At 39.0% G+C, this 17,436-nt stretch overlaps 1 protein-coding gene across 2 annotated transcripts in view; it reads right to left on the minus strand.

Moving 5' to 3' along the window:
- LOC110985042 (protein cereblon-like) overlaps window positions 1-12,876 on the minus strand; it is a 74,254-nt gene extending 61,378 nt beyond the window's left edge. For both annotated transcript variants that reach the window (XM_022245751.2, XM_022245750.2), the window contains exons 1-3: window positions 12,708-12,876; window positions 6,932-7,078; window positions 6,073-6,128 (exon numbers count right to left, since the gene is read on the minus strand). In XM_022245751.2, the coding sequence (XP_022101443.1) occupies window positions 6,073-6,128; window positions 6,932-7,078; window positions 12,708-12,846 (342 nt within the window). In that variant the 5' untranslated portion in view covers window positions 12,847-12,876. The remainder of the gene's footprint in view (window positions 1-6,072; window positions 6,129-6,931; window positions 7,079-12,707) is intronic.
- Between the last annotated feature and the right edge of the window lie 4,560 nt (window positions 12,877-17,436).

The following is a 17,436-nucleotide window of genomic DNA, read 5'->3' on the forward strand; positions in this document are numbered from 1 at the left end:
AAGCGAATCGGGAGAGAGGAATTTACTGATGCACTAAGATTGTGAAGGTGGACAAACGCTGCACAACAAGCCTTAGTGATGTGGGTGTTCACTGTCATTTCTAAATCAAACCATGATCCCAAATTCCTGACGCACGTGGATGGATGGATTACAGAATCGCCCACTGTGACATTGGAAATGTTTATTTTCTGCAACTGTTGCCTAGTTCCAATAATCAGGAATTCACACTTTAGCGTCATTGATCATTAGCGTATCATGCAGCATCCAGTAATAAAAAGATCTAATATGCGAACAATCTCGTATGTAGGCTTGTTTACATGTTGCTGAAGACCCATAGATTCGAGAAGCACTAAAAACTGATTGGTGTTGGGGTCGTCAGGAATGTCCACTTAAATATTGAAATCGCTGGATATTACTACTGGTTCAGGTGATAAAACAATCAATTCCAAATACATGTAGTTGGCAAACTCACTGACAAACTGGTTGATTGTAAAAGGATGATTTACAGAGTAAGGTGGTCTATAGATAATCACCAATCACGGTTTGTTGGAATTAATCGCAACAGACCATTCTGAATACTTGAATGTGTCCACTACCCCTCCATTTTCTTAATATGAAGATCTTCTCTAAAAACTAAAGCAGTTCCTCCCCAAACTCGTGTCTTTTCCGAGGATGATCCAATAATCTAAAACCAGGAGTAACTTCAACCTTATGGGCAACATCCACGTCTGTAAGCCACGTCTCAGTGACAGCAAACAGATCGGCTTTGCTATTGCAAAGGCCACAAAATCTGCCGATTTATTTTTCAGAGATCTGGCATTCAAGACACAAAGTTTTAAAGGATTCTCAGAAACCTCCATCGGTTGTACTGTAATTGGAGTAAAGACAGAGGCATGGTTTTTCATGATCATGGTCATAAACATGATTTGGTCCATAACTAAAAGGAACAGGACTTTTACATGTGTGCCCGCACTGACCTGATTGCCTCCCCCTGAACCAAAGAATCCCATTTGCTTCAGGGTCTGAAACAATTCAGTTGGAACAGAGACATTACAAGTCATTCGAATTCTGAACAACTGACTGCAGGTATAGGTTTTACTTTCATGATTTGAGAGCAAGCAATTCTTAACAGAACTACAACTGTCATGACTGTTGTTTGTGCACAGCCTACCTGTTCGGCCTGGATTGAGAGGAACGTCCATAAATACATGTATGGTAATGTCCTGCAGAGGGTCATGACCAGGTACGTAACCAGACTAGTTTACCCATATTTGGACCATTTAACTAATGCCATCTTAGATGGATTAAGTCCCGCTCGGGACAGCTTCTTCAAGCCCTGAGTGAACTGCAAAGGGTGCATGGAATATTCCCAAATGTACATGTACATGTCATCTTACACAACTAATGCCTCTGATATTCGGATGAATAGAGGTGACAAAGAATAACACTTCAGTTGGAGTCACGCAGAATTAAACAAAGCAAAAATTTAATAAGTAGCAGCTACAAACAGCGCCCTAAGCTAGAGGAAATCAGTGCTGCCAGTGGTTTATAGTAATTGCTCTGAATAATGCAAGAATACTGTTGATCACAAGTCACCTACATTTATCTCACAAAAGAAGGTGTTTTTAATCTTTAATTTCTCCATCAAGACACTGCAAATTTTAATAAGCTACTATGTAGAATGTTCATATCTCTGTTGGCATACATTCCACATCTAAGGTATGTTAGAAAATAGCTAGATATTGAATGAATCTCTTAAAGCCTTTGTTATTTATAGCGTTATGTTTTACACTTCACATTCTTCCAACACCATGTACAGCAGGGTTAATAAGCAATGACAGGAATGTTGTAATGGAAATAACTCTCATCCAGGGTTGCTTTTTCTATTGTCTGAATGTACTTTAACTATGTGTGGGTCTGGGAGTGCCAGAGTGGTCTTGGCCACTCTGGCCAGACCCATTCTTTCTTTATATAGTCTCTTTGTTGCTTTTGTAGTTTAACTGGGTTTGGGTCTGGGAGTGCCTCCAGCTATTGCAAAAGAATGTTCTTTGTTTCAGTTTCCTTACTTAAGTTGGTGTCTCCAGGAATGAGTAGGGCCTTTCTGTGCCAACTGTGACTGCAGACACACCCTGCTGGACGGCTTGCTACCAATCATGTATAATTTGTGAGTTATTTTTGTACAAGTTTGTTGGAAGCTGTCTAGTTTATCCCTTAATTTGGTTTCGCACCCTGCATGTCCCTTTTCTTTGCCTGGGCCATTTCCGTTGGAATATTTTCTGTAAATAAAAATGTGAAACCAGAAGGCAATTTTGCTTGTGATTATTTATGTACTGGTGTCCCGTTACAATATCAGTATCTGGCAACATGTCCGTGATGTCACATATGGGACCATTTTTTGGTCATACCCGGTACATGTACATGTCATGCATTCATTCCAGCACATGTACATGTTACTACATCTGGCAAGTTAGCAACGCACATGTTGTTTTAGTTCTGATGAAAAGAAAGCGCACATCTCCATAAAGAAAGCGCACAGCACCATAAAAGTGCTTCTTTGCACAAAGGAATACCGTACCCTGGCACACTTAGTTTCAGTCATGAGCTTTTAGTTTTGGTTATGAAAACCTCTCCAATCAAAAAAGTTCAATGTGACTTGGTTTTCTTGTCACTGTTTCAGTTTCAAAAAGATTAATTCACGCTGACAAAATTCCAAGTACCGGTAGGTACAATTCTCAAAGCTTTGTCTTGAAACTACTAAGAAAACCCTGACAGAAAGCAAAGATTGAAGTGATAGAAATCATATATGAAGCAAATCTCTCTGAAATAATGGCAATAAATGCAAGCTACCAATTTAGTACCAAACTTAAAGGAAGATTTCAATAGTCCCCATGGCACTTTCATGGCTGAATAAATGGACAATTTTCTGTATGTTTAAATTTCTTTAGTTAACGTCATTACAAAAAGCCTCTGAGCAATTTGAATGCTTTGACTTGAAACTTGTGAGCAGACAGATGAGCTGGGATATCTTCAGAAGCTTCACACAAAATATAGTGATCTGAAAAAGTATTCAAATGAGGTGGTTCTTTATGCGTATTAATGAAGGAAAACAGCCAATCAGACAGCAGCAAATAAATTGTCTCCAGTTTCAATTATTTGCATGATGAATCTTTAAGATAAATGAAAATCAGGAATGGAAGTCCATCGCAAATTATTCACAGATTTTGCAGAACTTATTTTATCCCATGAAAAGTCTGCTTCCTGCAATTAAATCATTCAAAATATCACTGAAATCATCATGCCCAGTTCCTACAGTACAACCTCAACAGAAAGTCAGAAGACAAACAGATTGAGGAAATGGTTGCTTTTCAATGTGCAGACCTTTTTGGAAAGGCTATTTGACCTCATTAACGTGACTACAAAGTGCAATATGATCTCAGAAATTTACAGTTTCAGTTTTGCCAAAATGATTACGCTCACGTTGGGCACTTACATGTACGGCAACACACTGGCACAAGTTTTCGTCAGATCATTTCAAGATGGAAGACACACTTAAGCCTGTTTATTGGCAGAGAATTAGACCACATGCATGTACCATTAGTTCAGTACTCGATCATGGACATTTCGTCATTTGCCATCTATTTGAATTGGCAAGTTCAATGTGGGAGCAATGGATGGGAATACAGAGATAGCTGAGGCCTGGAAGGAATATAAAGAGAAAGATTACATCATTAATGGCATCATCAATAAAGCTAACTGGTGCATGACACCAATTGGTCTCTTGTTAAATGTAACATTCCTCTACGTTGTTGTACGTGTTCGATCCATGCGAACTGTCATCAATGTCTATCTGGGCAATCTAGTAGTGGCTGACAGCATATACATCACAGTTAATTTCATTTGGTCGACGGGGCCCATCGACAGCTCGGTGTGTAAATTCGTTCTGGAGAGCATTTCTATTTCGAGCACCATGGCTTCATTTTTCATTATAACGGCATTGGCTTTTGAGAGGTTCTGTGCTGTCTGCCATCCACTGAGACACAGAGCAGAATCCAGCAAAGCTCAGGCTGCCAAAAGACTGGCAAAACTATGGACCCTTGCAGCCATCACAGGATCTGCATATCGGTCAGTCGTCCACTGGGGAGGAGATATTGGACTGAACATTGGTTGCGCTATGATTTTGTCAGTAAGTACAGCTTGTCTGCTGATCATTGCCTTCCTTTATGCTTGTGTTATCAAGAAACTAAGGCAGCAACCACAACTTACATCGACACATGATGACAACTATCGACTACGACGAGTGGTTGTCATGCTCATTGTAAACACTGCTCTCTTTTTCACTTTTAATACTGCACAAATTGCACATGTTATCATGACATTAGTCATCAGATGGTCCAATCTGTCTACCCTGAGCAAAATTCAACAGCTTCATTCATCAAATGTTATTAGAGTAGTTGGAGTTATCCTTCAATTAATCAGTTCTTCAGTGGATCCTCTGGTGTACAGTGGCATTAATTCAGAATATCGAGAAGCTTTCATGGAGGCATTCCCTTGCTTCCATCCAAGACGCTGTTGCCACTGTTTCAGAAGATACCAAGATACTCCAGAGCAACCACCTGAACAAATGAGACTACATGTACAAGAAACCCAAAGGAGTCAAGACACAAGGGAGCTGCCAGAAGAGCAAATCAAGCTGCGGCTAAACCACCAAGATCAAGATGTCTGCCTGCAGCCAACAGACCAGGTAGAAGACACCAGCAATGGAAGCCAAGACACTCCACATCAACTAGAGGAAGAGGAAGTTATCAACCAAGATCAACATGTTCCACAGGAGCCCACAGACCAAGTAGAAGTCCACATCCACCAAAGTCAAGATGCTCCCTGGCAACTAGAGGAAGAGACTGAACAGCAAGGAATCCATCATGGCCAACAAATACCACCACAACAAACTTACCAAGTAGAGGTACACATCCATCACCGTCAAGAAAAACCTCACCAACCAGAAGACCAGAGTGAACTTCAAGAAATCAAACAAGGCCAAGATGCCTGTTGTCAGGACACAGACCAGGTAGAAATCCACATCCATCAGAGCCTAGACACCTCAGGCCAACTAGATGAGCAGACTGAACAGCAAGAAATCCTTTGAGGCAAAGAAACCTTACAGTGCACAACAAGCACCCTTCTGTGTGGCTCAAATGTCTATTCAAAAGCAAGCGAATTACTGTAGCTGCATGTGTAAAAGTTTTCCTTTATCTGTTTGTTTTGTGACAAAATTAAACAAATTTGGACTTAAAATAAGTAATATGATTAAATTCACAAACCACCATGTCTTAGCCTTGGTGAAATGCAACCTACATACATGTACATGTACCCTCAGAGAAGACACCTCCTTCAGAGACAAATACGTACACATATACTGAGGATAAAGTACATGTATACCAGGTAATAAACCAAACTCTCAGTTTTGACAAACGTAGAGTTCACAAGAATTTGTTAATACGGTACTTACACATGCATCAAATGACTAATGAGTGAGAAACATGCCATGAACAACAGGTGCATGAATTTATTTTACATGCTATATGTAGGTACAAAATGCTGGTAGTTTACCTTGCTCCAAGTGCAAAAAGCAGTCTCATTTTGTTTGTGATCCAGCTCCACAGAGCAATGATTTAGGCTTGAATTAAAAATCGCTTTGTCACGGGCATGAATTTAGTGGCATTAGTTGTAACACTATAATGACTAACATTTCTAATCTCAGTAAAATACAGATATACTTGTAGACATGTACACGGTTGATGTACATGTACACTGATACATTACCATGTTAACCCTAATAGTCCCGAATGCTACAAAGTACTACTTAGTAGTAAAATGTAGTACTCAGCCCTGTCACTTGTAAGAGGACATGACATTATTATTCTCTGAAGCCATAAAACGCAACAGAGAAGACAATGTACCATACGGTGCTGTGGCACTGTGAATGCACGGTAGAAGTCCACATCCACAAAAGTCTAGATATCAGCTGTTTTCTACACTTACCATGAACTGTGAGTATCACTCCAAACAACTTACCTGTTCAGCTTTATTAACATCAGCATGTCTGGTTGTGATCAGTTCAAATTCTCTACCTGTTCACAGAACAAGCAGAAAGTTACAATTATAACTGAACAATTCTTTTCACTGAAATAATAAAAAAAACCTCCAATTCTAAATCTAGTACGTGAACTAGTCTTTTACGGATGTGCAGCTTACTGTTGTAGTAACAGTCACAAGTGGTCACTATATAGAGAAACATGAAGATTTCCCTTGCTATCTGAATCTCGTTGGAATCTTTGCTCAAAAATATGCTGACAATGTTCCATCTGGCTGTTCTCGTACCGACAGTCCATGCCTATTTCATAAGGGAAAGTTTTCAGGTGTGTTGTCAAATAGTGGCTTCAATAGTGCTAACAACTTTGCATATTAAGCTGAGTAAAATAATTTTAGTAGGGTCGTGTTCTCTGCCTAAGTACTCTTTTCCTTACCACCTCATCTCCTTGAAAAAAAATAGCTATACCCGAGTTGTGACTTGTTTAAAACAAGATTTGACTCTGTCACTTTAGACACAAAAAGATCAATGAAAGATTTGAGAGATCTATCCTTGATCTGGGATCAAAATTGCGTATGTCAAAAGGAATAAGAAACAAACCACCACCATCATCTAAATTTTAAAAATGTGAATGAGAAACCACATGTATGTACTTTTATAAAAAAATACCGGGCCTTAATTGCACTTTTTTCTTCACTGATTAAACAATATTCATCTTCTATTATGCAAAACAATCTTCTTACATTAATCTTAACTTTAGATGTTCAAATGTGTACATGTAGGCATACGTAGAAATTTATAGACAAAACATTTGCAATGCTACATGTATATTTGTTAATTTACCTTGTGGGTTTTTGAAGCGTTGAAGTAAAACGTTGTCCACTCCCAGAATGGTATCATTCCGCTGATGCAGCGATAAAGTACTTGTTTGTCTGATAAAGTCAGTTGCCTTGGCAACCTCATGACCACACTGACGGCACAGAAAGAATGCTATATATGGATATAAATGATTACAAATCACAATTAATAAAAACAGCACTTTATGAGAAATGTAGACAACTTTTTAGGACAAAACTAAATTTGAATTTATTAGTAAATGCTGAGAGTATGCACCACTGCAGCAAAATATATAGACAATTTAACATTTTAAATTGTTTCAAGTCCAAGTTAAAAATTCACAGAATTCAGTGAATTTAATTTTTAAAGACCCTTAATAACCACTGATAAGTATAACCACTGATTGACACGTATACCAGTGTCTAGAACATTTTCGGACCGTTAAAGCACAAAATGTAGCTGGTAAAATTATGCTTGTGGAATATTCTTCCACCAGGCTGACAGATTATTGCAAAGCAAAGTATCTGTTGAACATTTATGTACTGTACATGTTTTTACATCACTTGGAAAGTGCTAAATACCTCCATGTATGTTATGTGTAGCTCAGTCAGTCCTAATGCTGTGGTGGGGGGTGGTATAGTCTGGACAGAGGCAACCTGAAAGGGGAAGGAGGCAAGTCTTGCCAGTGCCTATTATGATCCCACAAAATCATTTATTAGCCTTACTCACAGGCGAGTGGTTACCCTGATGTAAGGAGGTACATGTACCTTCACCGCTTGGTGGCTTGGCCATGCAATCATTCTGTTATGGAAGGTCAATTTAATACTTGTCACGAAAATACTGCAGTCTGTTGACAACACTTTACTGATTTGCGTTAAAAGTCTATTAAGAGTTTCGTGCAGTTTTAAAGTATTTCTAAAAAAAAATGGAAATATTTTGTCCCAGATTCCATGTCATTTCAACATTTTAGCAAGGACTTTCACTGAAATCATTTATGACCGAGGAAAACAGTGCAGGCAGGATGTAGCAATCTGTCCATGGTTGCCAAATTACAAAAAGTTCCAAATGCTGTGGCTAGACCGGTTGCGAATGTAAACAGATGTTGTAGCATTACCTCTATACTTAGAGAATTGCACTGGTTGCCGGTTAAATCTCATGTCCTTGTTTACACTCACTCCTCAGCACCTGATTATCTGTGTGACCTTTTTACTGTTAGAAGCCACCATCGTTATAGTCTGAAGTCAACAGGTGAAATACTACTAGAGTATCCCAGGAAAGAAGGCTACACTCTTTTAGTGATCATGCCTTTGCTTCAGCTGTCCCAAAGTTGTAGAATGCAGTACCGCCAGCAGTAGGGGAGGTTGAATTGTCAGGTACTTTCAAAAAACAACTGAAGACCCACTTGTTCAAAAAGGCATTTAGGTCTTAAAATACTCAGCCTTACCCCCTTTGTATTTTTAATAAAGTATTTTGCTGGTGTGTATTTTGAGTTTATTTAGTATCTTTGGTGTCCCGTTGTAGGGTTCTCTTTGTTGGAATTAGCTCTTGTCCGTAATTTGATTTGCTGTGATTTTAAGCTTCCATGTGTATTGTGTGAACTTACTTATTTGGCAAGTCTTATTTTTCTCATATTTTTGAGACTTATGAATTTGTATTTAACCATAATTTTAATGAATTCTCATTATAATTTTTATGTAACTTTGTAATTTTGCCTTTGAACATTCCTAGATGGAGATGGCGCACAAGAAATCTAATAAATTAATTAAAATTGTGGCAATGCTTTTTTCAAGTGAAAATAAAAAGGTTTCTTTTGGATCTTTCAGGGCCAAATGACATTGAGGTACAAGCATGGGCATTGATGTACATGTAACTGGAAGTATCCAGTTATATGGAGAGAATTGTCATCTAGAACAAGACATCGTGCTTTATCAAAAATGGTGATTTGCACAAACACTGTACAAATGCTTACACTCACACTCACATGACTCACATTGAGTCATGAAACAGCTGTGGTGTAGCAAGCTTGAAAGGTAGAGGTTCATCAGGTTAGTATTGAGAAAATGGACACCTGTGCCTACTTTAACAAAAATTGAATTCTATCAATATTTTATGCATTTTGTGCCCCATATTTTATTTCACTTTCACAGAATGTGGGTGTGTATACATGTAGATACATGTAGATTGCTCTCCATACCACTTGACCTGGTTCTAAACTTTTGGGCTGTAGTATTGTTTTTCTGGTTCCATAAAAATAGAACAGTCCAACTGGGCATAGAGAAATCAAGCATCCATTATGCTAAGCTCACAACTGTTGAAAGAATTCTTATCCTTTAGACTGATGAGACTGATGTTGAATGGTCTTTTGTTACTGAATCAACCTTAAAAGAGTCGAGGGGAGGATACGCCCCTTCAACATTTTTCCTGATATTGCCGCAGTACATTTTTTTCAGGAGTTGAGCCTTCAGGAGGTTTGAGAGTATCTCCTTGTGGTCATTTTGACACCAAGTTTGTGAAAACCAGACATACATGTACAGTACCATTCTACCATTCCTGTGCAGCATGCATTTTTTCAATGTGCACTTTTTCCACTGTGCTCAATGCATGCGGGCTGGCAAGCACGTAGCCTTGAAATTTAAATGACTTTATCAACAAAATTGTATGTCTGATTGAGTTCAAATTTTACTTTTGTAAAGATAAAGAGTGTCTTTACTTGCGTGCCAAGTTTGAAAAAAAAATAAAGCAAGGCACGGCTAAGTTCTTGGGGGAATCCCCCCCCATGAGATGGACAAAAATAAACTGGCTGTGTTAGGGTTTTGCGTGTTACTGTGCTCAGTAGCTTCATTCCAACAAATTATCTGGCAGCCCTTACAGTAAAAACCAGAGAGTGCAGGAAATGTTCTGACTGGGACACACCAGAGGACACCCACAGGAATGGGACATTCTAGTCCATCTTTTGGGTTTGAATATAACTTTGTAAATATTTTTCTTTACAAGTTGGGTCCCTCCGTTCCAGCCATTCCTTTTGCTCTTGATTCTCTTTCTGTGCATGAGGTCAAAGTAGTTGGGCTGTTGTTCTTTTAGGTCCATTTCTAGGAGGAGGGGGGTGTTGCCCAAATTGACTGAGTTTAGGCAATTTCAAAATCTGCATGCTGTACATGTACACATATGTATTTGAAATTGGCCATGATGTGCAGAAATGTAGAAGTCGTGTAGCTTTGTTGAATCCTGTTCAAAACAGGTAGCAACTTACACTATCTCAGTAATATACTGTGATCCTACAAAATTTACATGTAATTGCTGTATTTAATTTTTTTGACAATTTATATGAAATCTGTTTTCTTAAATAAATGAGGCTGCCAAAATTCTCAAGCAGCAAGGCAAGTCAGCCAGTTGTTTCACATTTTAGTTGTTGATTTAAGTGGCTCATCTTAAGCTTTATTGTCCTCTAGATCCTAATTTTTGTACTGGCGTGGCCCTTCTGTGATTTTGTTACAATACCATGAGCTGCACAGAAAATGACTTTTTTCTGGTTCAGCTGAATTACATGAATTCTAAGGCATTTGATCGAGTTGATCACACCACAGCCCTTACCAAGCTTTTGAATATATGGGGTTTCCTCCTCTGTTGTAGCTTGGGTGGTTGATTTTCTGTCTGATTGTGTGTATCGTGTGAGGTGTGGTCATTCTTCTTCAGAGTGGTCACCTGTTTGTGCTGGTGTTCTACAGGGCACCAAATTGGGACCTATAGTCTTTTTAGCCACAGTTAATATCAGCTTTATAAGACCAATATCGGGACCAGAGTTCAACATTTCTAATATGTAGATGATCTGACCTTGGTAGAAACACTGGCCATGTATGTAAGATCTAACCTCCCCGAGGTCCTTGCTGACTTACATGACTGGTCTATCAGAAATAAGATGCATTTAAACCCATCTAAGTGTCAGATTTTGGACGTCTGTTTTTCACGAGTCAGACCAGCTCCAAGTTTATTATGCCTCAATAATGTTACTATTAAACACAGCAACATAGTTAAATTCTTAGGCGTATTCATCCAATCAGATCTCAAATGGGATACACAAGTTAACTCAATGAACAGACGCGGTAATTCACGCCTCTTCATGCTGCGTAAATTGAAGCATTTTCACCTTACCACTAAAGCTTTGGTTACCGTTTTCATTTCATTTGTGCGCCCAGTTGTAGAATACGCAGTGCCGGTTTGGACAAGTGGAATCACTAGTAAACATTCTGAGGACATAGAACGGGTACAGAAACGGGCATGCAGGATCATTCTTGTCTTGGAATATGACTCTTATAGAAATGCTTTCCAAACACTTGAACTAGATACATTGTAGGAACGCAGGCTAAAACTGTGAAAGTCGTTTGCAAAATGTTTTAAGAAAAGCCTCATACCTTATTTAACTCAACTTTTAAATAATTGTAATAACATGTAACTCCATTTTATGCTCTTGCCTTCATCTAACCCACTTTGCAATGTTTTCAATGGGTTTTTACTGTCTGTAGACTAACCATTTTTCGACATGAATCCCAGATCAATTGTGCATGTGCCCACCTCTGTTATCAGAATGACTTTTAATTATGTGCTCTACTTTTTTCCTACTAACTCAGATGATGAATATCCTGTAATATTCTTAACATCTTATCTGTCCATCAATATCCTATTTACTTATTTATTTCTTTTTTAGCATACATGCATATAGTTTTAGGTTTATTTCTTCAAATACTTTGTCTGTCTGGTTTAATCCTGTATTAATATTGTAATTCTTGTATTTTTAAAATGTTTATTTGTAAAACTCTCAGCAATTTAGCCTTTGGCTGCAATTGAGATTTCATTAATAAACCAGCAATGAATGAATGAATGATGTACATATGGCACAGGCTGGTGAAATGCCCCAAAAGGGTAAACTGTCATTTTTGATGGAGCACGATCTCCAGCACTATATGACGAATTTCCCCATGTGATGAGCTGGTAAAATAACATCTCAAGTGTTGAAAGATTTTTTTCCATGTGACTTGGAAGACTTCGACTTTTTATGGGGTAAATGTGTGATGTGTCTGCATGTTCTCGTTAACAGAATGAGCAAGTGGTGAGTGGTTTTTTCAAGAAAAAATTGGTGGCATTGTCCCAAACCCATAGGTCATATGCATCAGTTTTAACAGGGAAGATTTGATTGAAGAAGTGAATTGTTAAAATGAAAATTACACTGATTTGACATACAGGGCTGCATAAAATACCATATCGTTACAAACCCATGGGAAATCAAACTCAAAGCCGTCCAAGTCACACGGCATAGTGACCATGGTGCTTGGAGTTTGAGTTCTGCAAGTTCACAGTGTGGGGGGAGACAAAGCAATCAGCAGCTGTGAAGATGAGAAACTTGCACACAACCTACATGTACCTAGTGTGGCAAGTTGCTGACTACGCCCACTATTAGTATTAAATCACTATAAAGGTGGGTAGCCGTGTCACCCAGGTAGAATACAAATATAAAGAATCAGTAGCACTTTTATGACTATTAAAGTAAAACTCTGCATAAGCTTTCTTAGCTACAGCTACTTCATCGTGTTACTAAATCATGTCACGCATGTAGGCCCTCCCTTGGCGCGGCCTGTTTTCAATGACGGTCAGGGGGGTGTGCCTCAGACATACCCTCAGCACTACTAGGGTCCGACGTCCGCACGTGGGAGCGGGGCGCACTGAGACAGTGACCAAGGCAAGCGTGGAGTCATCAGCAAGATCAGATACGAGGCCTAACATTACTGACCTTCCCATTCGTCGCTATCTGAATCGCTGCCCGATATCTGGACTACTTGCAGCGTAACAATTAACAAGAAACCGCAGCTGACAACAGCAGTTGTAAGGCGCAAAACCTCGACGCAGACGCCGCTTGTGCACGCCGCCATCTTGAACTGTCACGACTGAGGGCGCTGTTGTCCATTTATCTTTTCAGGGTGTACTCCAAGCCCATTAAAAAGTGAAAAATCAACATTCTTCAGGGCTCAGTAACATGCAAGCCAACATTTCCGAGGTTTGTTAAACAAAAATGGAATTATCCTTTGGTCCTTAAACTTTCAATTTCTTTTCAATTTTTGGGGGGGTTAACCGATGAAATTTTTAATTATTCACACACAAAAAAACAACCCCCAAAAGGAGAAGTTGCGAAATCTACATTTAGCCATTTTTCAAGTGGCAATCCTCAACTTTCTCGGGCACCTAGGACAATTTCCAACCGTGTCTTTCAGCCATTCTGCTCTAAGATGGAAGCCCAAACCCCCATGAAATTGATCCTGGCAAGAATTTACACAATATCACCCTTTGGGGTGCCAAACAATCTCCTTTTTCAAAAGATACAGTGGAGGGCACTTCTAATGATAATGAGCTTGCCAGAAATTCTCCCTTGAATTAGTGGTCTGCACCCTTCAGGGTACTGCTCCACTAAATCAAGCCCCATTTATATCAGTGTAAAATTGGCACTGTTCAGGGCCCAATAACATGCATACCAACATCCCTGGGGTTCCTTAAACAAAAATGAAATTTGTCTGGTCCCTAACCTTTCAATTTCTTTCACAATTTTTTGTCGGTTAAACAATTACATTTTTACTGGTCTACTTATAGACCATTTTTCAAGTGGCAACCCTCAAGCTTCTCAGGCATTCTGCTCTCAGACTGCACCCTTCATACTATGGCATAGCCTTCACTCAAGGCACACATGGCTACCTGGACACACGACATACAACTCAGCTGCTGCTTTTACCATTTTGTAGAAAGCACTTATGTTTTTCTTTGCATTTATCTACCAATTTGGTAGAGAAACTGTAATGCATAGGGCATTATGTGTTGTGGGTATCGACCAATAAGAACATAGAATTACTCACATCTGCTTAGACTATTTTAAGTCACATGTGCTTCTTATTTGATATTGTGTTACCAGCCAAATATTCATGATGCACCAGTGCCATGCACACCTTAGCTAAAGGCTTGATATGACAGAGACTGAAACAATAACATCAGAACACAAAAGACTCCCCCCCCAAAAAAAAGAAAGAACTTTTAAACATTAACACAGGGCTACAATTGCAAGAGGGAAATAATTCATAAATTGGACAATTTTATTCCTTCAAAAAGAACTACCCCAGCATTCAGATAAGATATTTCATAATTATTTCTCACATGCATTCACACTTACCCTCTTTTCATTGATAAAAGAAACTCACTTGCAAATTGAAGATAAAACTCACACATTTTAACGACAATGATTCACATTTTGTGCTTAACAACACGGACATGTATAAAAAAATCTGGACTTGTAATGCTCTTAATCAGCTTATAGAGATCATTGAATCCACTAGCGGCCATTTTACTGAGAATACAAAGCTTTCCCAACAATGCCCGCCTTTCTTCTTTCTGGCATCAATAGAAGTGAGCCAACCCACGCATTTGTATTTGGCTCATTAAAATGGCCAATGGTTGGCTTCTATTTCATACAAAGGCGTTACAAGTCCAAGTTTTTTTTATACGTCTGTGCTTAACAACACCAATACACATTTTGTGCTTGATGAGTACCAAAATATGAATTCTAATATTACAATATTATCTTCTGCAGCAAGAACATTCTGTTATCTTTGTTCACTTGCACACTTATACCAAAGCAGAGCTGCTTTTGTAATGAAAAGATGTTAAAATTACATCACAATGAAACCAAATGCTCTAGAACAATGTGCAAACCACAGAACTGAAGAATATTTGCCTCAGCTGCTGCTTTTTCATACATTTAAAATGGATGACAGTGAAGCAAAGTCTAATCCCATTTTCACAGTGATGCCTGCTGGATGTTGTTGCCATGGCGACAGGCTGTTGACGAACAGCTTCTGCCTCCTCATCCTCCAGGTTGTTGGAAGTCCCACCAATGAGGAAGACTATTGAAGGAAAGGAGGGAGGGAAAAGGGAAAGAGTGAGGAGTAAGAAGCGATTTTCATACTAGGGTAATAAACGCGCAGGCGTAGTGCAGGCAGAAGGCAACGAATAATTAAGTCAAGAAGATGGGCAAGGTTTAAAGGGCCTTAATATCCAGGGTCAACAAGCCGGACTGAGTTTAAAGTGTCGATGGTAGAATAAAGTGAGGGAGTTGGTTTCATTCAAGGACTCTAACAGTACGTTGAATAAATGAGTATTTGTAACAATCCTTTTTGGCATGATACCCAGCAAAGATATGGGATGGAGGGGTACCCCCTACAGGTCCAATCCCTATACAGGCACATTCTCTAGACTATCGTTACCTGACACATCCCCCCTAGATGTCTGAAAAGAATTCCTGAGATTCAGATCAAACAATGACTAACACAAAGGTGTGTGTATGTGGGGGGGTGCTCTCCGTCCCATATCTTGCTTCAAGTGGTGTGAAGAGGAATGAATGTGGTTGGGTCAAAGTGCGAAACATGATTCTACATCAGTGTGAGACACTGCAGATCTGGAAATGCCTTTTTTTTGACTAATTGGAATTGGGGAGCCTACACTCATACACAAAAGAGCTAAGGGGAGAAAAGACCTCCCTTGTTGGGGTAAACTGGTTTGCTAGCTAGTGAAGCCACACTTCCAAAAGAGCTAAGGGGATTAAAGACCTCCCTTGTTGGGGTAAACTGGTTTGCTAGCTAATGAAACCACACTTCCAAAAGAGCTAAGGGGATTAAAGACCTCCCTTGTTGGGGTAAACTGGTTTGCTAGCTAATGAAACCACACTTCCAAAAGAGATGAGAGTAGTTCCTTAGTATCAAAACAATTGGGAAAAACACATGTATGGGCCACAGGTGATATCTGTATATGCAATAGATGCTAAATTTGTATGTAAACAGGTTGACGTCTGCACCTGTGCCACAAATGTTTTTATTAATGGCTGAACAGACGAATTTAGGGGAAATAAATATGCTGATGCCTAACGTCAAGAGTTGTGCCTCCCAACACACCAGTACTGTATGGGGGCTAGTAAGAAATTGCAAGGTTGAAGAACGTGTGAAAAGAACCTCACCCCCAGCGGCTGTATCGGGCACAAGAAACTCAACATTAGCAGGTTAAAGAAACTTGCAAACATGGTGCATTTTCAGGCAACTATGACACAACCAAAAATTGCACTAGAACTCTAGAAAAAGCCATGATAATGCTATTTCTTAGAAGCTCTCACTTTTAAAAGTTCTACAGGCTATTTCAAAGACCAGACCGATACTTAAATGATGTACTTTAAAGTACAACAAAGTCCTATATACCAGTAGCTAGTCCCTTCTAGAGTCCTTGCAAATCCACCGTACCAGCAAGCTACAATGTACATTCCTTACAACTGAACTTTCTGCAGCTTGCGAGCATGAACGCTGCTAAATCCTACAAAATCCTATGGAAATCTCCTCTGGGTGCGGGATTCTGTTGGATCTACAATGTACATGTACACAATATCGCAGGGTTAAGGTTTCTCTCATCAAATTAAAGGAAGCTTGAAATATCAAGGAGTAAATGCAGGCATTGAACACAAGAATTTTTTAAACACTCTTTGTGAGTTCTTGATAGTATGTCAGTTGACTTCACATTACCATGCAACTACTGAATATGTTTTGATTGTACTGTATTGGGTTATATTCCTTTATTTGGGTGGCTGGAAAGTCTTTTATTCTACTCACACTCCAGGTGAATGAGGTGGCTCAGAACTACTGAGGCTAGAAAAGGTTTGTCATCATCAATTCCATCTTCATGACCTTGAGGTTCAAAGGACCTTCATGATGGAGGAAAAATGACAACAGAAACTTAGAACTGTTCTAAATTGAATAGATAGATTTATTTAGATGCATTTATCAGACATATACATATACAGTATGTACTTTGTGAAGATGGCTATAGTTGCAGGTTTTTCCTCATTAATATCCTTTTGTTAATTTTAAGTAGTACATCGAACAAACTTTACAAATACAGGCATGATTTGTACAATTGTTTATCAGTTTGCATTTAATGATTTTCCATCAAAAATGCAATAATTGGCTCTTTTACCTCAAACTTTAATAGCCGTGCCAAACACAAACCTACTCGTGCTACAAATAGTGTAGCAATCCCAATACAACAACATGTATTACTTGCTGTCGGAAGCATTTCTTGTCGGTAGAGAAAAACTGCTCAATTTAACCCTTCACAGTCATTGGCAATAAAAAGGCTAAGGACTAGGTACATGTAATTAAAATATCATTATTGCATTGTTTTGTAATTGCCATTAAACAATTGGAACAGGTGGTCATTTCCTTCCCTCTAAAGCCATAAGATGGGAGCCTGTATTATGGCATATTAGTCACTGAATGGGTGGCCACAATCTAGAAAAAAGTAATGCAAAGTACATGGATTTTCTGTGCATTTTATACAGAAAATCAACCTAAGCAACGCGGAATGAACTGTCACGGTGCCTTCACAACTATCTAGTCTTTGTCTTTATACTATAAAACATCCATTTGACTGAGATACATTTG

This window comes from Acanthaster planci, linkage group LG02 (assembly GCF_054643075.1).
Source record: "Acanthaster planci isolate LZ-2023a linkage group LG02, COTS_SCS, whole genome shotgun sequence".
NCBI lineage: Eukaryota > Metazoa > Echinodermata > Asteroidea > Valvatida > Acanthasteridae > Acanthaster > Acanthaster planci.